General features: G+C 34.8%; 1 protein-coding gene across 9 annotated transcripts in view; it reads right to left on the reverse strand.

The window, feature by feature from the left end:
• The window catches only part of ST7L (suppression of tumorigenicity 7 like), a 144229-nt gene that overhangs the window by 113530 nt on the left and 5177 nt on the right, over positions 1 to 25522 (reverse strand). For all 9 annotated transcript variants that reach the window (XR_009055530.1, XR_009055534.1, XR_009055547.1 and 6 more), the window contains exons 3-8: positions 24947 to 25109; positions 19980 to 20034; positions 18021 to 18136; positions 11840 to 11918; positions 1894 to 2048; positions 314 to 411 (exon numbers count right to left, since the gene is read on the reverse strand). Coding sequence is in view for 6 of the 9 variants with exons in the window: in XM_057749469.1 (XP_057605452.1) it covers positions 314 to 411; positions 1894 to 2048; positions 11840 to 11918; positions 18021 to 18136; positions 19980 to 20034; positions 24947 to 25109 (666 nt within the window). In the remaining 3 variants the exon portion in view is untranslated. The remainder of the gene's footprint in view (positions 1 to 313; positions 412 to 1893; positions 2049 to 11839; positions 11919 to 18020; positions 18137 to 19979; positions 20035 to 24946; positions 25110 to 25522) is intronic.

The following is a 25522-nucleotide window of genomic DNA, read 5'->3' on the forward strand; positions in this document are numbered from 1 at the left end:
GTTGCACAGTGGTTAACAATGCGCCTGCCAATGCAGGGGACACGGGTTTGATCCCTAGGCTGAGAAGATCCCACATGCTGCGGAGCGACTAAGCCCATGCACCACAACTACTGAGCCTGTATGCCACAACTACTGAAGCCCGCGCACCTAGAGGCTGTGCTCCACAAGAGAAGCCACTGCACTGAGAAGCCTGCGCACTGCAAAGAAGAGCAATCCCCGTTCGCTGTAACTAGAGAAAGCCCGTATGCAGCAACAAAGACCCACACAGCCAAAAAAATAAACAAAAAGTAAATTAAAAAAAAATTTTACTTACATCTCTCATTATTTTTACTGCCTCTCTTATTCTTCCTAATTTTCTTGCACACATTGCCAGTCTTCTTTTAATATACACCAGTACATTGGTATCTCTCCCTATTTAAAAAAACAATAAATGACACAAACTATCACTTTTATATTATGATCTGCTATTTCATTAACATAGTATCTGCTAATTTTATTTGCCTACCCTGGAAGTTTCAATTAAAATTAAATTGTGTCAGAATGGAAGAATGTTAGTAATTGTTGAATTTGGGTGATGAACAATGAATGAGGTTTCATTATACTGCTCTATTTTTATAGATGTTTTAAGTCTTTTATGTTACAAGCTTAAAAATATATATAGAGAGAGAACTACTTTTGCCTCTAACATTAAATAATCTGAGTACAGTATATATAAGTAATTGGGTATATTTGGCAAGTAGATTTTACCATTAAAATAAAAGAAACATACATTAATAGGAAGAAATAACATTATTAAGTTTCCACATAAACAATCTACTATTTCAACATTCTCTATTATCTTAACTGACAAACAAAAGATATTCAAAACAAAAATTTCATGCTAGTGTAAATTTTTGCTCAACAGCAAGTAACCAACAAACTACAAAACTACTTCTAGAAAGGGCTAACAAATATTTCTGGAACTATCTCATAACTATATTGAGATTATACAAGGACAAATGGCACAACTTTTTTATGGACGTAGTTTCATTAGTTCCAGACTGCAAAAATATATATTCCCACAGTTGTGTGTTACAACAACATGCATTAATAAAACACACTATATACATCAATATTTAGTTTAGAGAGAAAACGTTATCCAAATTTTAATTTCCACAAACAAAAGATTTAGAACTTAACTGCCAGCAAATAATGCATTATATAAACATATTTCAATTTATTGCCCACTATCTGCCAAAATCATGAAACTAAAACCCTCTGGCCACACAAAATAACAGGAAGTAGCAGCATTACAGGTTCTAACATCTTTGGTAAGAGTGTCTCAATCACTACTGGGACAGTATGCCTAAGAGTTGAAAAAAAGGACCTCAGTTGCTATGGCCCGTATGATCTCAAACACATCACAGAGAAAAATCAACCAAAGAAATAGTCAATACCAAGTATAAGACTGGTTTGGTGCTAAAGGGCCACTCCCGGGCACTATATGGTGATATATACAGTCTGAAGAGCAAACCAAATGATATACCTCTACCACTGCTTGGGTAAGAGTGAGGATAAAGGTAATAGCTGCTTATCATTACTAGAAGGTTCTCTTGAATCTTGAATATTTTTGAGTTGTGTTTCTCCAATGACCAGCCCAATTTTCGCATGAAATAAATTATTGTTAAGTTTCAGAGCAACACATCTCTCAACAACCAGAGCAGATCTGTTCCCTGCCACAAGCATTCTCTAATACGGATTTCTGTCTTGCTGACTTGAGTAGATTTGCTATCCTTATGAAAAGCAGCAAACCTTTAAGTATTAAGTTTTTAAAAATTTCTGCTTTTTGTGTTTTATAGATAAAAGAGGAAGTTGCAGGAACTAAAAGACAGGTGAAAGTTCAAATTCACTTACTCAGTTGAGCTTCATGCTGAGGACTTTGGTGCTGGCACTGCTGTGATCGCCTATAAATTGTTTCTCCTGCCTTGAGTGCCTGTTTAAATAACCTTTCAGCATCTACAATAGTTGTTGCTTCTTCCTCAGCCAGCAGAACATATGCAGTGGCACAGCTATAAAGAAAGCAAGCAAGGCAATTTTGAGTAAAGTGGTAAAGCAAGTATTTTCTTTGGGGTATGTCCCCTTACCCTACACCACATTTCCGTATCTTTACCTATACTTTCTGTAATAGGTAAGAACCTTTTGTAACCTATTACAAGTTAATCACTAAAAGGATGTTGCATATAAACTTAAATTATACATAATGACCCAACTCTCAGCACCCTGCCTCCCAGGTGATGAGAATTACACTAAAATACTTTTGTTTAACTCACAGGAAACATCTTGACCAAGCCCACCTGTGAATGACTGCAGGGAGGAAGAAATTAACACATTCTTTCCAGAGGCTGATGGGAATCAGGAAATGTTTGACTTTACTCCCTCCCCTTTTAGTATAAAAGAAGACTGAATTCTAACTCAGGCAAGATGGTTCTTTGGGGCATGAGCCCACTATCTTCTCAGTTTGCTGGATCTTCGAATAAAGTCATTATTTCTTGCCCCAACAGCTCGTCTCTCAATTACTGGCCTTTCCTGTGGCAAATAGTACAAGCTTAGACTTAGTAACAAATTTTGGTTGTTTATAAACACTTTCTGTTTTTTGGTTTTGTTTTTGGTCTGTTATTGTCGTTATATGCCTCTTGTGAAGGAGTATCTCGTGTTTTTCATTTTCATTTCCCTTATGATGAATGACGTTGAGCATCTTTTTATGTACTTTTTGGTCATTTGTATATCTTCCTTGAAGAAATGTCTATTCAAGTCCTTTGCCCATTTTTAATTGGGTTGTCCTTTCATTATTGAGTTGTTTAACCTAAGAGTTCTTTATATATTCTAGATATATCAAATATGACTCGCAAATATTTTCTCTCATCCTGTATCCTTTCTTGACAGTATCCTTTGATGCACAAAAGCTTTTAATTTTGATGAAGTCTAATTTATCTAATTTTCTTTTTGTTGCTTGTGCTTTTGGTGTCATATCTAAGTAACCACTGCCAAATGGACGGTCATGAAAATTTGCTGTTTTCTTCGAAGAGTTTTATAGTTTTAGCTCTTAAATTAGGTCTTTAATTTTTAATTAATTGTGTATGGTGTGAGTTAAGGATATACAGACTTTTGTACGTAGTTATCCAGCTGTTACCATTTGTTGAAAAGACTCTTTCCCACATTGAATGGTCTTGGCACCCTTGTCAAAAATCAATTTAGCATAGATGTATGGGTTTATTTCTGGACTCTCAATTTGATTCCATTAATCTAGATGGCTATTCTTATGATTTAATTGCTGTAGCTTCATAGTAAGTTTGGAAATCAGGAAGTGAGTCCTCCAACTTTGTTCTTTCTCAAGATTGTTTTGGCTACCTTAAGTCTCTTGTAATGCCGTATTTTAGGATAAGTTTGTCCATTTCTGCAAAACTTGAAATTGAAATTTTGATGGAGACTGCACTGAATTTGTAGATCACCTTGAGAAGTACTAACATCTTAACAATGTCTTCCAATCCATAAACACGAGATGTCTTTCCATTTAATTAGGTCCTCTTTAACTTCTTATGATAATACTTTGTAGTTTTCGGTGTACAAGTCTTGCGCCTCCTCGGTTAAATTTATTCTTAAGGGTTTTAATATTTTTGATGTTATTGTAAATGGAACTGTTTTCTTAATTTCCTTTTTAGATTGTTCATTGCTACTGTAAAATACAACTGATTTTATGTTGATCTTGTATCCTGCAACTTTGTTGAACTCTTTTATTAGCTCCAATTGTTTTTTGGTGGATTTTTGAGGGTTTCCTATACATAAGATCATTTCATCTGTGAACAGAGATAGTTTTACTTCTTCCTTTCTGATATGAAAGTAATTTCCCCCCTTCTTGCCTAAGGGCACTGACTAGCACCTCCAGTACAATGTTAAATAAAAGTGGCAAGAGCAGACATTTTTGCCTTATTCTCGGCCTTAGATGGCAAGATTTCAGCCTTTCAGTCTCAAGTATGTAGTTAGCTGTAGGTTTTTCATAGATGTCCTTTATCGCTTTAAGGAAGTTTTCTTACATTCCCTATTTGTTTTTATAATAAAATGGTGTTGGATTTTGTCAAATACTTTTTCAGCATCAACAGAGATGATTATGTGGTTCTTGTCCTTTTTCTATTAATGTGGTGTCTTGCATTGACTGATTTTCACATGTTAAACCGCCCTTGCCTTCCTGGGATAATCCCACTTGGTCATGGTGTATAATTCTTTTAATCTGCTGCTGGATTTGGTGTGCTAGTATTTTGTTAAAAATTTCTGCATCTATATTCACATTGAATATTAGTGTGTAGTCTGTGTTTCTTATGATGTCTTTGTTTTTGGTATGAGAATAATACTGGCTTCACTGAATAAGCTAGGAAGAATTACTTCCTCTTCTATTTCTTTGAAGAGTTTGAGAAGGACTGGTATTAATTCTTCTTTAAGAGTTTGGTAGAATTCACTGGTGAAGCAATCTAGTCCTGGGCTTGCTTTGTTTGGAAGTTTGGAGATTAATTACATTACTGACATTAATTTAATGTAATTTAATTTAATTACTGATTTAATGTCTTCATTTGTTATGGGTCTATTCAGATTTTCTGTTTCTTCTTGAGTCAGTTTTGGTAGCTTGTGCATTTCTAGGAATTTGTCCTTTTTCATGCAAGTTATCCAATTTGGCATACAATTGTTTACAATATTCTCTTACAATATTTTTAATTTCTTTAAGGTCAGTAGTAATGTCCCCAGTTTCATTCTTGATTTTAAGTAAGCTGAGTCTTCTCTCCTTTTTAATTGGTCAGTCTAGCTTAAAGCCTGTCAAGTTTGTTGATCTTTTAAAAAAAACCAACCATTAGTTTCATCAATTCTGTCTATTGTTTTTCTATTTTCTATTTTGTTTATATCACTAATCTTTATCACTCCCTCCCTTCTGCTTGGAATTTAATTGGCTCTTCATTTTCTAGTTCTAAAGGTATAAAGTTAAGTTCTTGATTTAAGATCTTTCTTTATTAATGAAGGTATTTACAGCTATAAGTTTTCCTCTGAGCACTCACTGCTTTTGTTGTATTTCATAACTTTTTGGTAAGTTATGTTTTCATTTTCACTCATCCCAAAGTATTTTTCTAATTTATCTTGTGATTTCTTCTTTGACTCATTGGTTGTTTAAAAGTTTGTTTAATTTCCACATATTCCAATATTGTGAAATTTCTACATTTCCTTCTGTTACTGACTTCTAATTTCATTCCACTGTAGTGAGGGTGGATAGTTTATAGGATTTCAATCATTTTAAGTTTATTGAGAATTGTTCATGTCCTAACTATGATGTCCTGGAGAATGTTCCATGTACGTTTGAGATGTTGTTGGGTAGCGTGTTATATAGATGTGTTATGTCCAGTTTGTTTATAATGTTGTTCAAGTCTTCTATTTCCTTGTTTATCTTCTGTCTAGTTATTCTATCCATTATTGAAAATGTAGTGTTAATGTCTGCAACTATTATTGTTGAACTTTTTATTTCTTCAATTCTGTCAGTTTTTTCTTCATATATTTTGGGGCTCTGTTATCAGATGTATGTAAGTTTATAATTGTATCTTCTTGATGAATTGAAACTCTTTTGCCATTATATAATGTCATTCTTTGTTTTGTAAAAATTTTTGTCTTAAAGTCTATTTTGTTGAATATTAGCTTAGCCACTCCATCTCTCTTTGGTTACTATTTGCATGGAATATTTTTTTCTACACTTTTACTTTGTACTTCTTTGTGTCTTTGTGTCTAAAGAATCTCTTGTAAACAGCATATAGTTGGACTACCTTTTTTTCCTATCCATTCTGCCAATCAATGCCTTTTAATTGGAGAGTTTAATCTATTTACCTTTAAGTACTTAGTGATAAGAAAGGAATTGTTCCTGCCATTTCCCTATTTGTTTTCTATATGTCCTTTTTTTTGTTCTCATTTCCTGCATTATTGCCTTCTTTTCTGTTAGATATTTTCTAATAAACCCTTTTTGTTTGTTTTTGTTTTGTTTTTTTGTGGAGCCAATTCCTTTTTTTTCTTTTAAGTTCTTTATTGGAATATAATTGCTTTACACTCTTGAACCAGCTTTTGAGGTACACCAAAGTGAATCAGCTGTATTTATACATAGATCGCCATATCCCCTCCCTCCCGCGACTCCTTCCCACCCTCCCTGTCCTGCCCCTCTAAGGCATCACACATCATTGAGTTGATCTCCCTTTGTCATAGAGCAACTTCCCACTAGCTACCTATTTTTATAGTTGGTAGTGTAAATGTGTCTATGCTACTCTCTCACTTCATCCCAGCTTCCCCTTCGCCCTCCCCCCAACCCTGTGTCCTCCAGTCCATTCTCTGCATCTGCATCCTTATTCTTGCCCTGTCACTGGGTTCATCAGTACCTTTTTTTTTTTTTATATTCCGTATATATGAGTTAGCATACAGTATTTGTTTTTCTCTTTCTGGCTTACTTCACTCTGTATGACAGACTCTAGGTCTATCCACCTCATTACATATAGCTCCATTTCATCCCTTTCTATGGCTGAGTAATATTGCATTGTATATATGTGCCACATCTTCTTTATCCATTCATCTGTTGATGGGCATTTAGGTTGCTTCCATGTCCGGGCTATTGTAAATAGTGCTGCAATAAACATTATGGTACATGTTTCTTTTCGGATTATGGTTTTCTCTGGGTATATGCCCAGTAGTGGGATTACTGGGTCATATGGTAGTTCTATTTTTAGTTTTTTAAGGAACCTCCAAACTGTTTTCCATAGTGGCTGTACCAACTTACATTCCCACCAACCGTGCAGGAGAGTTCCCTTTTCTCCACACCCTCTCCAACATTTATTGTCTCTAGATTTTTTGATGATGGCCTTTCTGACTGGTGTGAGGTGATACCTCATTGTAGTTTTGACTTGCATTTCTCTGATGATTAGTGATGTTGAGCATCTTTTCATGTGTTTATTGGCCATCTGCATGTCTTCTTTGGAGAAATGTCTATTTAGGTCTTCCGCCCATTTGTGGATTGGGTTATTTGCTTTTTTGGTATTAAGCTGTATGAGCTGCTTGTGTATTCTGGAGATTAATCCTTTCTCCATTGCTTTGTTGGCAAGTATTTTCTCCCATTCTGAGGCTTGTCTTCTTGTTCTGTTTATGGTTTCTTTCACTGTGCAAAAGCTTTTAAGTTTCATGAGGTCCCATTTGTTTATTCTTGATTTTATTTCCATGATTCTAGAAGGTGGGTCCAAAAGGATCTTGCTTTGATGCATGTCATAGAGTGTTTACTATACCCTTTTGATTCCATTATTTCATCATATTTTTTTTGTTATTCCTTAGTAAACAGTTAACAATTATATTTAACATCTTAACTTATAACAATATACTACAAATTAATACTAATTTAGTTTCAATAGTATACAAAACTTTGCTCCTATATAGCTCTTCTCCCCAACCCTTATGTTGCTATGGTCACAAGTTGCAACGTTACAAACTGTATACCCATCAACATAGATTTATAATGACTGTTTTACATAGCTGTCTTTTAAGTCACATAGATAAAAAGAACTGCAAACCAAAAAGAAAAAAAGTTAATTTGACTTTTTTATTTGCCTATGTAGTTACTTTTACTGGTGTTCTTTACTGCTTTGTGTGGAATCAAGACTGTCCAGTATCCTTTTACTTCAGCCTGAAGGACTCCTTGTAGCATTTCTTGTAAGACAAGTCTACTAGCATTGAACTCTCTGTTTTTGTTTATCTGGGAATGTCTTAATTTCTCCATTTTTTTGAAGGATAAGGTTGCTGTGCATAGGATCCTTAGCTGACAGTTTTTTTTTTTCTTTCTGAACTTTGACTATGTTATCCCACTGCCTTATATGGTTTCTGATGAGAAATCAGCGTTAATCTTTTTCAGGATCACTTACATGTGATGAGTTGCTTCTCTCTTGCTGCTTGCAGGTTCTCCTTATCTTTGGCTTTCGAAAGCTTGATTATAGTGTGTCTCACTGTGGATGTCTTTTGAGTAAGTCATACTTGTGGTTCATTGACATCCTGGATGTGTAGATGCATACCTTTCATCAAATTTGGGATCTTTTCAGCCATTATTTCTTTAAATAGTCTTTTTGCCCCTTTCTCTCTCTCTCTCCCCTTCTTTCTGGGACTCCATTATGCACAGGTAAGTATGTTTAACAGTGTCCCACAGGTTTCTTAGGCTCTGATCACTTTCCTTCATTGTTTTATTTTTGACCTAAATCAAGTTTGCTGATTTCTTCTGCCTGTTCAGATCTTCTGCTGAACCTCTACAGGAAATTTCAGATTTCAGTTATACTTTTCAACTCTAGAATTTCTATTTAGTTCTTTTTTATTATTTCTACCTCTTTACTGATATTCTTTAATCGTGAGATATAATTCTTATGGTTTCCTTTAGTTTTTTGTACATGGCTTCCTTTACCTCTTTGAGCATACTTTAAACAGTTGATTTAAAGTTTTTGTCTACAAAGACCAAAGTCTGGGCTTCCTCAAGGACAGTTTCTATTCATTTCCTTCTTTTCTCTGTGTAGGGCAAATTTTGCTTCTTTGCATGTCATAATTATTTGGTTGAAAACTAGAAATTTATTATAATCTAGAAACTCTGGAAATCAGATGTCCTCTCCTCCCCAGAGATTACTGTTGCTGCTTATAGTTGTTTGTATAATGACTTTTTTTTTACATGTTTATCTTTTTTCATTTTATTTATTTATTATATTTTTTGGGGGTAAACCAAGTTCAATCATCTGTTTTTATATACATATCCCCATATTCCCCCCCCAAATCCCCCCACCCTCCCCATCCCAATCCTCTAAGGCATCATCCATCCTCAAGTTGAACTCCTTTTGTTGTACAGCAACTTCCCACTGGCTATCTATTTTACAGTTGGTAGTATATATATGTCTATGCTACTCTCTCACTTTGTCTCAGCTTCCCCTTCACCCCCCACCCCCCCAATCCTCAAGTTCTCCAGTATATTCTCTGCATCTGCGTCCTTATTCTTGTCTTGTCACTCAGTTCATCAGTACCATTTTTAGATTCCATATATGTGAGTTAGCATACAATATTTGTCTTTCTCTTTCTGACTTACTTCACCCTGTATGACAGACTCTAGGTCTATCCACCTCATTACATATAGCTCCATTTCATTTCTTTTTATGGCTGAGTAATATTCCATTGTATATATATGCCACATCTTCTTTATCCATTCATTTGTTGATGGGCATTTAGGTTGCTTCCATGTCCGGGCTATTGTAAATAGTGCTGCAATAAACATTATGGTACATGTTTCTTTTCGGATTATGGTTTTCTCTGGGTATATGCCCAGTAGTGGGATTACTGGGTCATATGGTAGTTCTATTTTTAGTTTTTTAAGGGACCTCCAAACTGTTTTCCATAGTGGCTGTACCAACTTACATTCCCACCAACCGTGCAGGAGAGTTCCCTTTTCTCCACACCCTCTCCAACATTTGTTGTTTCCAGATTTTGTGATGATGGCCATTCTGATCAGTGTGAGGTGATACCTCATTGTGGCTTTGACTTGCATTTCTCTGATGATTAGTGATGTTGAGCATCTTTTCATGTGTTTGTTGGCCATCTGTATGTCTTCTTTGGAGAAATGTCTATTTAGGTCTTCCGCCCATTTGTGGATTGGGTTATTTGCTTTTTTGGTATGAAGCTGCATGAGCTGCTTATATATTTTGAAGGTTAATCCTTTGTCCATTGTTTCATAGACAACTATTTTCTCCCATTCTGAGGGTTGCCTTCTTGTCTTGTTTATGGTTTCTTTTGCTGTGCAAAAGCTTTTAAGTTTCATGAGGTCCCATTTGTTTATTCTTGATTTTATTTCCATGATTCTAGGAGGTGGGTCCAAAAGGATCTTGCTTTGATGGATGTCATAGAGTGTTCTGCCTATGTTTTCCTCTAGGAATTTTATAGTGTCTGACCTTACATGCAGGTCTTTAATCCATTTGGAGTTTATTTTTGTGTATGGTGTTAGGAAGTGTTCTAATTTCATTCTTTTACATGTAGCTGTCCAATTTTCCCAGCACCACTTATTGAAGAGGCTGTCTTTTTTCCATTGTATATTCTTGCCTCCTTTGTCAAAGATAAGGTGCCCATATGTGTTTGGGCTTACCTCTGCGTTCTCTATCCTATTCCATTGATCTTTCCTTCTGTTTTTATGTGTAATGACTTTTCTGAAATGATTTTGTAAAGTTTGGAATCTGTCATGCGTGACCACTGAAGTCTCTGCTCCTTTAGCTTAATGGTTAGTCAGTGATTTGATAGATTGCCCCAAATACTTGAAACTAAAAGCATAACCAAAAACAAGTCTTTGCAGATGGGTTGTGTGTGTGTATTGAGGCATACCTTCAACATTCAGTGAGCCAGTTTACAACTCTGCCTTAGCTTTCATTTTGTTTGTACAGAACCTGAAAGTCAGACAAATATGAGAGCTTAGGGCCTCCTTAAGTCCTTTCTGAGGAGGTGCCCAACCTTGGGCATGTGTGGAGCCTTTGAGAGTCCCAGGAATATGTGGAAGCTTTTGAGAGCCTTTATTTCCCAAAGTTTCTCATTCCCCAGTCTTTCCTCCCAAGCTTTCTAGTTTGTCTATTGTTTGCCCCAGTTGTTATCAGTTACTCCTGGCAGCAGGGGTTAATACATTTGCCTTTAAATATTTTCAACAAATGCCCCCCCAGTGTAGCTGTGTCAGTGCTGGGAGAGTTTCGAATTAACCAAAATAAAGGCAAGCCCTTTGAGCTCCTGAAGGAGTCACCAGACTTGTCAAAATAAACAACCACAATTCTTTGAGAATAAGGTCCTGTGCTTCCCTTGATAGTAGGAATTATACCCAGAAGGCAGACTGTTGTCCTCAAGGCTGTCATTGAACTAGGGAGTGGAGGATAGGGTCAGTATAAGTTAAAACACCACAAAGCTCTCTTACAGAAATTCAGCTATTTTTTAAAATTGATTAAGCATTCTCCAGGTTGCATTAAACTTTGATTAGTTTTCAGAGTTTCAATAAATTGACTCACTGCTTGTTGAGTTCCCTACACTGCCATTTTTGTTCCACCTTGGGTAAGTCTTAATAAGGATTAATGTATCTCTGGTAGGGGAGGAAGGAGGGGCACGGGGACAATACTAATAATAAGTTCACATTATTCAGGAGGTATTCCTTGATTAATCCCAACTGGGGCCAAATTTTACCCTTGGCATTTATTTAATATTAGATTAATACTTATTGATATGTCCCATTTAAATATTAAGTTCACTTATGATTTTACATTTTGTCTTTTCAAAATATAAAGTTGATACAAGGAGTTGTAAAAAAAAATAAATGCTGCTAACATTAAAAAATTAAATTAGAGCCATGTTTTACTTATTTGGAATTCCCTTCCCATGCGTCCAATCCAACTAGCAACTACAGTTCTCAGGACTGAATGAATGCTTTAAATAAATGACTTAAATGAAAAACAAAATTAAAACAGGTAGCATATTTTAGTACTTTTTAATGATCAAGTATTATCATCAATTAGATCAGCATTCTCCCTTTTAAAAAGTATTTCTAGAATAATTTCTATTCAAAAGCATAGATAAGTTTACAATTTCAGAAGCAAAATACAAATGTCAATGAACACTGCAAATTTTGTCTCTATATGCAAAAAGAGAAAGGGGACTATTAACAACTCCTCTGTGTCTTAGGAACATTAAAAAGAAAACAAAATCATTTGCCTGGTTTTCCTTCAAAAATAAACTTATTTTCCATATATTTCAAACTTACTCATTGTTTAATTCTAAAGCTTGATAGGCTGCTTTGATTCGAGCTGGAGGATTTCTTTCCCTCCATGCCTTCTGCATAACTGTAGGAAAAATATTCCAAAAAGTAGATGAGATGGTAAACATAAATTATCTCATGCAAAATGTATGAAGAATGAGTTAGAAGAGTAAACAAAGATTTAAATAACATGTTCTTAAACATAAGAAACAAGAAATTGGGGTGATGGCTCACATTAACCTTATGAGAAATTTACATTAAATTTGGAAGCTTCACATAAAATAGAAATTAAAATATTATTTCTCTGATTTATATGAATAATAACATAGATGGTACTTAATTACATCACTTTTATACATGAACATTTATATATCTAAATGCATAGTAAAATTGACATCAGATTATAATGTATGAAATATTCTAGTTTTTTTAATCCTCTTGAAAAGGTTCCATGGAAGTGTTAAAAATATACAAAAAACTTAAAAAAACAAAGCATTCATCTAATCAATGATTAAATCCATGAAGAATGTTTGAATTTGCATTTTGTGTAAAAAGGGGGCAAAAAAGGAATTAACTTAGAAAATATAAGGATGAGTCACAAAACTATCCGCACTCCAATTATATTAAAACTTCTGTTGGCTGCACTGTCTTATCAGCACTGTCCATTCAAGGCTACTGTCTCCCCAGTCACTGCTGTGCAGGTGTGAATGTGTTACATAAGTTCATTTGTAACTGCGGTGGGAGCAGAAACGGGTGCCCCACTTGTGATTTGCACAAAAGAAGAGCAGCATGAAGTAATTTGTTTTTTGTGGTCTGAGAGTGTGCACTTCTGCCCACACTGTCAACATTCTGCAAAAACTTCATTTTGAGGTTAAAGCATCCTCCCTATAGTCCTGATCCTGCTCCATCAGACTTTCAACTGTTTAGTCCCCTGAAAGCAGCCCTATGAGGATGAAGATTCACTTCTGATGAAGAAGTGAAGACAGCAGTGCATTTGTGGCTCACAGCTCAGCCTAAAATATTTTTTAATGAGGGAATATGAAAGCTTGTTGACAGATAGACAAAGTGTATTGAAAAGCAAGGAGATTATGTCAAAAAATGATGTATTTGTCTTTTCTAAAAGTTAAAATAAATTCTACAGCCAGAGTGCAGATAATTTTTGACTCACCCTCAGAGTACATTAATGGAAAATGTCAGTCTCTACCAAGAGTCAAAAAAGGCTGAATTAGGATCTCTCTGGAATAACAGTATTAGTTTTATTATCATCTACTGTACCAAAATGAAAATTTCACACCAACCAAAGTTTCTTAAAAATTAAACAAACAAATAAACAAAGCAGATCCATGAAACTATCTGGCCTATTTCAAGTTTGATAAGAAATATAGAGAATGAATGAACGTTGCTCTTGGAACAAAACCTACAACTGTCCAGAAAGAATGATGTGGAAAATGTTTGAGTTTCCCTTTGGAAACAAAATATTAGTCTTGGCTTAGAAAAGGAGACAATATATTCTACTTGTGTAACAAAAATACATTTCTCATATCAAACATGTCACCAGCTAGCTGACAGCTAATGCCTCCTGAACTTGACAAACTGATGCAAGTCAGCACCCATCTGATAATAACCAGGTAAAGAATAGCATTTTGCTTAAACATTAAAATATTACATACAAATCAAGCATAATATCTGATTTGCCATTGTTGATGATGAGGCCCTCTTCTCTAAGTTATATGATATTTTCAGGTCAAATTTTGACACAATCTTTATTAACAGTTTAAATGGTTATTTTGTACTCTAGCATATTAAGTATATAGAGTAATTTATTTAACCAGTTCTCTTTTGATGGATAATTTTTTTCTAATATAGAAATACTGTAATAACCATCCTTCAACATCTATCTTTGCACACCTGACCAAATATTTCATTTTTAGAAGTGGAATCGTTGGTTAAAATGTATGCATCTTTTAAAAGATTTTGGATATAATATTTCCAAACTCCTCTCAATGAGATTATATTAATTTACATTTTTTTCAGGCATTGCAGGAGAGTGACTATTTCCCTGCTTCCTTAACAACACTGAGTAGTATCAACCTTTGCTAATTTCATAAATGAAAACTTATCTGATTTTCCTTTGCATTTCTTCTATCTCTAGTAAGGTCATCTAATCCACCATTAAGCATTTTTCTTATTCTTATGTTTTCAAATGGCCTATCCAGCCTTATTATTCCTTACAACCAATGCAATTCTAAGCCAAAGAGGAAAGGGGAAATAAAGTAGAGGAAGGAAAACATATACTTCCCTTTAAAACAAGGTTTAGGAATAGTTTAAAGCAATATGCTGATTTAGTATTCAACTGTCCTCTTTAAGAACTCTTGACGTGCTTAAAAAATAACAGAAGCAGTTAACAATTCAATCAAATGTATCTATTTGGCAAGTTAAATACTATTCTAATATGATAACAAGCTGAACAGACTATCATTCAACCCAATACCATGGGTCACAAATATAAATGCCTTGAAAACAGGCAGAAAGCATAAATAAGTGAACTAAAAGCACATGCCCTGTCTGAAAGAGAGAGTCACAGCTCAGGTCTAACTGACTACTGCCAAGTGAAAATGCGGGTCCATATTTTCCAACTTAAAATTGTAAATCTGGAGATTAATGTTAAATCTCCTGATCTTTAAATGTTGAAAGAAAAACAACAAAACATGAAAACAAGTTATCCAAAAAACACTGCTGGCTGGCCCTGAGCTAAACACACAAATCAATAGATGACAATACACATATAGACACATTTGTCTTTTTTTAATATAAAACTATAGACATAAATCATTATGTGAGTATCTGAAAAAATCAATATGGAACCAGCAGTCCATTTCTGGATTGTCATTCATGGATAAAGTTTAGTTCAGTCTTTAACTGGGATTATGCGTACCTCTAGAAGCACTACATGAAACTTTGCAAGGACCAAAATGGGACACATAGTTTTAAGAGAATCAATTTCTAAAGCTTCAACTTTATATGATTCTTTCCTATAACTGATCTACCTGAAGAATGTTCCTTTGCAATCAGAGGATTTTGTGTCTATGTGTCATGCTGGTTTTCCTTTCCTACCCAAAATACGCTCCCTGCCTCACCGCGCGCTCCTAAAGCTATGTTACCTTTTCCAATTTTACAAAAGAAAAGCTTACTTTTCACCCAAGGTGCATTGCCCTAGAGCATAAAGATCTCCAGGTGTCTCAGGGACAATTCAAAGTTTGGGTTTGGGAGCAACCATGTTTAATCAAGGAACCTATAGTAGGGATTTGTGCCATTTACTTATTTAACAGTGAGGTTCAGCATTAGAAATAGAGCATCCTGGACCCTGGATGTTCTGAATTCAAGGATACTGTAGAGTGGGGAGGGAGTGATAACACTTTTTATCAGTTCCATTTATCAGCACCCCTTCTCCCCTTACTATCAAAGCTTACTATCAAAGCTCCTAAGGGAAGGTATCCTCATAGTAAGGCAAAGAAAGCATTAGTAAGGAATAATAAAGGCAGTGGAATCTTGTTTTGGCCAAGTGATAAGCTCAAGGCAAGGCTCCAAGACTTATCTATCTTTCCATTTAGAATCTGAATTCAGAAGACAGATGGTTGTCATATAGATGCATGTTAACATGTTTATTTGACTTCTCTGTCAGAAGGTAAGTCTGATTCGGTTGACAGGAATGACAATGAGAACTCACCCAGCCAATTAGATTATATGGAGGACTTTTTTCAAAGCTGAAAGAGCCAAATAAGTACCTCCAAGGATTTGACAAAAATATAAAGTACATGATTTCATTTAGAACTTTATTTTCAAAAGAAACATAAATTTTAAAAAATTTATACAAAAACTGTTTATTGTAGAAAAGCATTTTAAAACTCTCAAATATAAAATAATTATATTATAATAAAATCATATAGAGGTATGGAATGGATATGAGTTTAACAAGAAAAAGTACTTATATAAAATTTACTACTGTTAGAGTATTTGTTCATGTATGTTTCAGTGGATAATGGTGGATATCAAGTCATTAGATTCCTTAAAATACATTCAAATACAGGGTATTCTAGTTTTATTTTTAAATCTCTATATTTATAATATGTTAAAAATTACATTCTTTGCACTTATTTAACCTTATGATGTTAAGGTAAAAATGTGTGCAGGGACGCATAGTTTTTCAAAATTCTTTTAGGAGGTGTGTGAACAAAAATGTTTTAAGACCACAGCTTTAGGGGATAGCCATGGTTGCTATTTGAAAAGCCTGCCAAGGTTTGCAATTCTGTCCATGAGAAAGAGGTGAAGCCGTAATTTCCAGAGTCACCTCAGTCTTTATAGTTAATATACAATACTGATTTTCCACTGCTGTTATTTCCTTAACACTATACTTTTGCCATTAATATAAACATTAACCATATAAACATAAAGCAATTCCTTTTTCTCCGATTTGCAGCTAAACCATTTTATGTAACCATACAAAAGATCCTTGGGTTTTCTGCTACCATACATCCTTCATATATTTAATGCAGCAGAGCTATATCACAATGAACTCACTTCAGTGTTGGAAAACTGGCTACTTTTCAGACTCTAATTGTTGGTGATTTTCTTCTGCCTATCAATGTGGTGAGTAGAAGCAGTAATAGTATAGTGGTTAAGAGCCAGACTTGAGTTTGGAACTCAGCTTTATCATTTATTAGCTAGCTGATTTAGGGTATGTTACTTGTTTCCCCTTTGCCTCAGTTTCTTTATATTTAAAATAAGGCTGGGACTTCCTACGTGTCGCAGTGGTTAAGAATCTGCCTGCCAATGCAGGGGACACACGATCAATCCCTGCTCCAGGAAGACTCCACATGCCACGGAGCAACTAAGCCAGTGTGCCACAACTACTGAGCCTGCGCTCTAGAGCCTATGTGCCACAGCAACTATTGAGCCCAAATGCCGCAACTACTGAAGCCTGCGAGCCTAGAGCCCCTGCTCCGCAACAAGAGATGCCAGACCGCAATGAGAAGCCCGTGCACAATGAGGAGTAGCCCCCGCTCACCGCAACTAGAGAAAACCCGTGTGCAGCAACGAAGACCCAATGCAGTCAATAAATAAATAAATAAATTTATAAAAAATAAATAAAAAATAAAATAAGGCTGACAATAGTACCTATATCATAAAGTGATTGGAAGATTATATTAGTATCCTTATATAAGTTGCTTAGAAAGTGCTTGGTGCATAATAAGTATTATACAAGTGTTAGCTATTATTAGTGAAACTACTTAAGAACCTGTGACACCAACACTATTCATTCATTCATACTTTCACCAAAGAATAAATATTAATATTTACAGTATACCAGGCAGTGTGCTAGATGATAAGGATTCAAAGATGACAAGTATAGTCCCTAATTTCCAAAGTTTCATACATTATTAGCATGGACAAACATTAAAGCAACATGATAAATTAACAAATAAATGTTTACAGTTGAATAAATTAACTAAAATTATTTCAGTGAGGTTTGGACTACTGTAGAACTGCAGAGAAGATCAGAGAAGGCTTCCCAGAGAACGAGACTTTTAATTTTGAAGGATAAAAGTAGAAGCATAGATAAGGTGGGAGAGAGCATTCAAAATAGTTGTGATTAAGATCCTTGTCTTTAAGCCAAACATTTTAGAGTTTCCATACTCGCTTCTACAGAGAAGATCAGAGAGAACTAAACACAGACATTTCTATGATCTTCTACCACTTTACTTACATGCATCTCTAACTTACGACTAGAATAAGATAAATCCCATTTTTCTCTGCATGCTGTGCCCCAATGTTTACCTTTGTCTTACTCTTTTTTTTTTTAATGTATAATTGCAAGTGTTAATTTCCCAGACCAAAACTGGGTACACTGTTCTCTGTATAAGCAGTTGTTGTATTTGATCTGAAAGATTTTTTAAGTAATAAAAGAAGCAATTTAATTAATTTTTATAAAATACTTTAAATTCTTTATCAGACAAAAAAGTATGGTAACCTAGTTTATAATCATAATTAGTTTCAATTTAATATGGGTGTGTTATCAATGATGCAAACTACTCCAAGCTAAATAACTTTGTATAATAAATAACTTTAAAAAACTTTAAAAATAAGTTTTATGACTACTGTTTACCCCAAGAACAGATATGACACATACCTGTGTCTGAAGGACGTAGAAAGTCTGTGTCACAGGTGAAAAAGGTCTGATGGTCCTGAGCTGACAAATTCATGTCATAGTATGTAAGTGGCTCTTTACCAGTCACCCAAGTGTATCTTTACCAAACACAAGAAAATATGTAAATTGAACATGAGAGAGCATCTGTCTGCTACAACAGACATTATTTAAAATTCAAAAATATACTGCTACAAAGTTTATTTCAGGACATTTCTAAAGTTATTATAGTCAATAAAACAAAAGAGATAACCTGTACAAACTACTTAGAGTACAATAATAAAACATCAAAAACCAAAAGGGAAAAGGCTAGATTATTCAACAGTGCTTGAAAATTGAATATGAAGGGATAAAACAATGACTTAAATATATACCTTATTAAGTATACTTAAATACATTTTCAGTGGATTAGAATTAAGTATTCAAAGTAAAACTACAAAGAAACTAGAAGAAAACACAAGTGAATTTTTACTAGCTGTCAAGATGATAAATACTAATAGCAGTTATCAGTGGTAGAAAAAGGTGATTTCTTTCTTTTTTACATATCTCTTTATTTTCTACCTTTGTACAATGAATATGTATATATTTTATAATCAGAAAAAGCAATTTAAAAGCACATTAGAAGTGTTATTTATATACATGATGAAAGATTTTAAGTTATTCAATAGTATAAGTTCCCTTGCTATTTAAAGCTTTTAGCTATTTTGGGAAAAATTATCATGAAGAAAAAGGAAAGAGCAAATCCTTGTTCACTTAGCAAAGTTTGGTATACTTTCTAAAATCATAAAAAAATTAACAATCTATATTAATCCCCAAATGATTTAAAGTAGTTAAAAAATACATGTACAGTATCAATAACGTAAATTAGAAGTAGATTTTAAGACTCAGTAAAGTAAAACAAGGATTGGTCCATAAAATGGCTCATACCAAACAGTGCTATACACTTGCTAATGGATGGCCACAATGACTCTAAGCTTCCTAGAACCACACAATGATTACCAATGCAACTTAGACTTTTACGTTAAGACAAACTAATCATTCAAAAAGAAGGATTCAGAATTCCTTATACTGAGATAAGAAAGATTTTCATGAAGTAGATACATAAGATAATAACAATAGCCTAAAAACTTTTTAATAAACACAGTGAGAAGTTCAAGGGACTGTTTCTTGCAGAATTCCTTAATATAGGCTAATGGCATCTGTCATAAAACCCTAGCTTTGGCTTCCCAGGATGTGACTGTTCTACACTATCAAGTACTTATGCACAGGGATTATTGCTTAGTCATTTTGCATCCCCATCATTTTGCACAGTGCCAATACACGGTAGACATAAACTGTTTCTTGTTCAATGAATTAAATAACATGCCCTGGTCTACCTCCAGATAAAACAAAGCCCTTTACAAAACAAAAGTAAAGTATCTTTGGTCAAAAGTTTCAAAAGATGTTTTCTCATTTAGAGTAAAAACCAGAAGAGAAAGGGACACAATAGTGTAGCTAGGGAATGTCAATATAAAATACAATATAAAAATAGTATGCCCCATACTGTTGCACAAATGAAATTTATATTCACATTTTAGATTGATATTTTCTAGTGAATCGTCAAAAAAATTTTGAAATTGAGCACATGTGCACAGGAATAGCTGACATTTGTAATTTTTTCTTAATCTCAGGAATTCTTTGAAAAGGCTTTCTACCATAAACCAAGGGCCAAATGTATACTTACTATATATCCCAAACATGTTGCTTGAAGCAATGCTTCTCATGATTATAAAAGTAAATACAGTCAAGATGTTGCCAATTAAACCCTGGGCTAAACATTCTGCCTTATTATATATCAGTATCTCCAACTAGAAGACCCATCATATATTTGTAAAAATAAATGTTTCCATAATACTTTTAATCTAAAACCAATGCCATAATTATACTGAAAGCAAAATGTAATACCTCCTATATTCTGCTCCTCTGAAAAGATTTAGAGGATTTCTCCACACCTTGCATTCTAAAGAACAAAGAGGAAAAGGGGGAAAATAAGACAGTTTAATCAAATGTAGTTAAATCTTAATTTAGTCAGCATGTATTGTATAGTCACTGTACGTTAAGCACAGTGCTAGTCACATATACCACAAAGATGAATAAGGCATGGATCATTCCTGCTGTCATGCAGCATACAATCAAATATAGTCCTTCCCTTATTTCTGTCTCCCTAGCATTTGGTTCACAATTCAGGTATAGCACTTATCATATTATAAGATGATTATCTGGTTTTCAGCTTCTCCCTTTAAAATATGAGCTTTTAAAACTTTGCTCATTTTGTATTTCTGGAACCTATCATAGCATTTGGAAGTAATTTGTTTAACTGAATTAAATGTAGCATGAGGGACTTCCCTGGTGGCACAGTGGTTAAGAATCCGCCTGCCAATGCAGGGTACACGGGCTTGAGCCCTGGTCCAGGAAGATCCCACATGCTGTGGAGCAACTAAGCCTGTGTGCCACAACTACTGAGCCTGCAAGCCACAACTACTGAGCCTGCAAGCACAACTACTGAGCACTCATGCCACAATGGCTGAAGCCCATGTGCCTAGGGCCCATGCTCCACAGCAAGAGAAGCCACTGCAATGAGAAGCCTGTGCACCACATTAAGGAGTAGCCCCCACTCACCACAACTAGAGAAAGCCGCAACAAAGACCCAACACAGCCAATAAAAAATAAATAATTTTTTTTAAATGTAGCATGAGAATTAATTATGTAAACCATCACCTAAACTGTGTGATAAGTGCTATGGTAGAGATACGTTTTGTTCCACAAGATAAAAAGGAAGTAATTAAGTTTGCTCTGGAGAAATTAGGGGAGACTTTGGGAAGGCGATGACATTTAAACTTGAACCACTGTAAGAAAATGAGCAGAAGGTTGCCAGATGAAGAATATTCTAAGCAGAGGAAGTATCAGAAAACCACAGAGCATAATTAGGTTAAAGTACATGGTAGAAGGTGAGAGGGAGAGCTGTAAATGAGGCTAGAAAATAGACTGGGGGAAATTGATGAAAGGGCTTATATACTGCATAAAGAGTTTAGACATCCTTAGTCAATCAGAAGCCATCAAAGATTTATAATTAGAAAAATAACAAATATCAGATCTTTGTACAGATCAGCGGTTCTCAAAGCACAATTCATGGAACTGCAAAGTCACAACTCGTTTCATAATAACTGCTAAGACAGTATTTGCCTTTTTAACTTGTTGACTTGAACTCAACCCTGAGAGTGAGGGCGTCCTTAAAATTTGTGCCCCAAGCACCTGATTTGCCTCACACTAGTCCCGGTCCTGCAAAGTTGGGCTGATGGTACAAAATCAATGGTTGGTAAAACTGCTGGTTTCTTAAAGTGATAGTAATCGGATTCCTCACTCCCACCACAGAAAACAAGGCAACCAAATATGATGGTTGTCTCCAGTATAGGCAATTGTTTTTTGAGCTGGACTGACCTTTTTTTTCACGGAACATCACTTTTACTTGAAAGAGTCACCAAGAGACAAACACGATTATTCAGACAGATACCTGGCAGACACTTTCTCAAAGCTGAACAAAGTGGGTCTGTCAAATTCAAGGAAGAAAAAACGGTATTTGCTGCCAATGATAAAATTTGAGCTTTCCAGTATATATTAGAATTTTGAAAAACTTTGTATCAGTTACCGTGAACTTGACAATTTCTCAATACTTAAAGGCTTTCCTGTGAGATTAGTGGTAATATTAAGAAATGCCATTTAAAAAAATTATACAATGTGTCAATATTCAGAAGACATGCATAACTCAGTAAGAATTTTCTAAATGACCAATGCGTGATTTATAAAATTATGCATAAGTAAAAGACCCATTCAAAATGGGACACCAAGGGATTTTAACGTAATAGAACATGAGAAGTTAATTGGTATAGCTTCAGATTCCACATTGCAACTAAACTTTAAGAAAGCATCTCTTAGTAAATTTTGGTGTTGTATTAAAAGAGAATATCTGCAACTTTCTGAACAGGTTATTAAAATACTCTTCCCTATTCCAACTACATATCTGTGTGAAAACAGATTTTCTTCACAGATGTCAACCAAAACAACATTTCACAACAGACAATGCAAAAACAGATATGAGAATAAGCTATTTTTTTATTAAGCTAGCTAGTAATGAGATTTAAATAAATGTAAAGCAATGGCAGTCTTCTGATTAAAGTCTTCTCATTTTAGAAAATATAATTATTTTTCATATTATGTGTATTAGCTCAGGCTGCCATAACTAAATACCACAGACTGGGTGGCTTAAACAACAGAAATTTATTTTCTCACAGTTCTGAGGTCTGGAAATCTGAAATCAGAGTGCCAACACGGTTAGGTTCTGGTGAGAGCTCTCTTCCTGGCTTACAGATGGCTGCCTTCTTCCACATGTCTCCTCACATAGTGGAGAGAGAAACTGATCTCTCGCTCTTCTTCTTCTAAGGCTACCAATCCTATCATATTAGAACCCCACCCTTACAACCTCATTTAACCTTAATTGTCTCCTAAAAGTCTTATCTCCAAATATAGTTTCTTTAGAGGTTAGAGCTTCAACATATAAATTTCAGGTGGTGGAGAGACACAGTTCAGTTCACAGAAATATGTTAACATACAACGGGTTTCCTGTTATTTTAAAAATAAATAATAAATATTTTTTAAATTTGTTTTAATTTCTAATATGGCAAATATTGGGGATATAATCAATATATAAACAAAAGCTCTTTGAGATCCTCAATTATTTGAGGTCCTCAATAATTTTTAAGAGTATAAAGGACTCCTGAATCTAAAAAGTTTGAGAACCACTTTTTTACATAGTAAGGGGAGAGAATGTACCAAAAGGAGAAATATCATAGGCAGGGAAACCAATTAGGATACACAGCAATAGTCCAGGAAAGAAATATCCAAGGCCTAGATATGGGGCAATGAATGTTTAAATAAAAGAAGGTAGGATAGAGTCAAGGTAAATTTTGAGGGGAATCAACAGAATACGATGAGGTTCAGTAAGTCTGGAGAAGGAAGGGGAAATAAGAGATATAATCTAAAACTCAAAGGTTTCTATTTCGGAAATTAATAGATTTTAGGATTACGGAAGATACCTATTGAAAGAAGATAATTAGCAGTTTCACTTTGGACAGAATGAGTTTAGGGTTACTTAAGGCCATCAAAGGTGGAAATTTCTAGCAAAGAGTTAGAAATGTGGGTCTAGAATATAAAAAAGAGCCTGGGGGCAGAATTTAAAATTGGTTCTCCCAATATATATGTCTGCGGAAGATAATATTATAGAAGGTGATGTAGCTACCCAGGGAGAGAAAGCGGAACCAAAGGAACTTTGACTCATTTTTGAGGTCAATTCAAGCATCTCTTCTGTGAAACATTTTGTGGCCTTCCTTCCAAGAATAACTGACCATTCCCTCTTTTCGTCACCACAGTATCTTCTATACATTATATAAAATTATCTTTTATATCTTTTGCCATCACTTATTTGTATGTCTGTATTATATACTAAGCTGGAATGTTCTTAAGGTTATCTTCACTTTCATTATGCAATGGTATACTCAATCTCACAATAGAGAATAAGATTGTATAATGCATTATTGTTATTATTTACATACTGGACTCTGCACTTCTTGAGGAGAGATCTAAGTCATATTCATCTTAATATGCCTTATTCTTAAGAGCTCTGTAATTATTTTATGAAAGGGTTCAAGAAAGGAGTAGGGGGCTTCCTAGGTGGCGCAGTGGTTAAGAATCCGCCTGCCAATGCAGAGGTCACCGGTTCGATCCCAGCTCCAGGAAGATCCCACATGCCGCGGAGCAACTAAGCCCGTGTGCCAAAAAAAAAAAAAAAAAAAAAAAAAAAAAGAAAGGAGTAGGGAAAGAAAATTACCATTACTCCTACACCTCAATGGCTGCCATCCCTACTAATCCTGGTCAATACCCATTCATGCTTTAGGGCTCAGTTTAAACAGCTCTTTCTCAGAGACTTCTGACTATATCTAAAAAGTGCCAGCAATTGCACTCAGGTAGTATTCTTCTACTAAACTAATATAACTCTAGTGGTTAAGTTTATTGAACAAATGAGACATTATGGCATTCTATGGAATTAATTCATTTGTATTATTACCGTATGATTATACAGTATAATACCTATATACCTATACCAAATGAAAGGAACAATAATTCAAAAACGTCATTTCTATTTGGCTTCAAAAATTTTACTTTCCTAATTGTATAATTACTAGATATGTATAGAGGGATAGTCTACAATTTAAGTATGACAGCAGAATATCCATACATGAATAACAGATTTTGATGTCTTTGTAAATATACTGAGAAGAAAAACTATTTTTCCTCACTTTGCTCTCTTGGCAGAGATGGCTAACTGTCTCTGTTCTCTCCTTTATCAGTAATAAGATCCCCTTATCACCTGGGCACATGTACACTGAGAAAACGATAACAATTTCTAGCCTCCCTTACAGCTAGTTCTAGCCATTTGACAAAGGTCTGACCAGTAGAAAGTAAGTTGAAATAGTACATGACACTTCTAGGACATGTCCTTGGCTGCTGTGGGGTGGAGTGTAGGGAAAGTGTCCTTCTCCTGGCATATTCTCCTTCCTGCTGACTAGAATGCGGACATGATGGCTGAAGCCAGAGCAACTGTCTGGGACCACAAGGAAAAACTGCATTGGAGATGGCAGACTAACAAAATAGAAGGAATCTAGGTCTCTGATGATCACTGCTCTCCACATCAGCCATGGATTACCTATATTTAAAGGAAAGACAAAGTTCTCTCTATTGTTATGAGTTTTCTATCTGCCACAGCCAAACACAATCTTAACTATACAGCTCTGAAAATGCATTAAATAAGTAGTAGTCACCTGACAAATTCTGTCTGCTGGTTTCACTTTCTCTGCTCCTGGAAGGAGAACCTGGCTCTGAAATGCTGCTTTCTGTTCCTCCCATCAATGGTCGCAAATGGCTTACAGATACTTGCTCTATAAAAGATGTGCCATGCTTATGGAAGTACCACCATTCAAATATCTGTGACAAATAGAAAACAACTTTCACTTAAAATAGAATTGATCAGCAGATATATGAGCTCAAATCAAAACATTCTCTCATGATGTTCCTGTTTAATTCAGCATTTTAAACGTGCTCTCCTTCCAAAAACTAAGCCAAACACAAGATTCCCTGATAACACATGACAAGCCAAGGTAAAATGCCTTTTAGTTTTGTCATAAAATTCAGACAAGCTTAGGCAACACTAGAAGAAATACGTCTGTAAATAAAGCATCAAAAAAACAGTAAGTGTTTAAGCTATAAATAGCATAACATGTTACAATGTCATTTTAGTCTATCTATAGCATAATTAAAAGAAAAACAATTTTGAAACAACTAGCATGATGGGTTAACCACTAGACTAGGGTTAGAGTGCCCACCTTTGACTCCCAATT

This window comes from Hippopotamus amphibius, chromosome 1, assembly GCF_030028045.1.
Source record: "Hippopotamus amphibius kiboko isolate mHipAmp2 chromosome 1, mHipAmp2.hap2, whole genome shotgun sequence".
Taxonomy (NCBI): Eukaryota; Metazoa; Chordata; class Mammalia; order Artiodactyla; family Hippopotamidae; genus Hippopotamus; species Hippopotamus amphibius.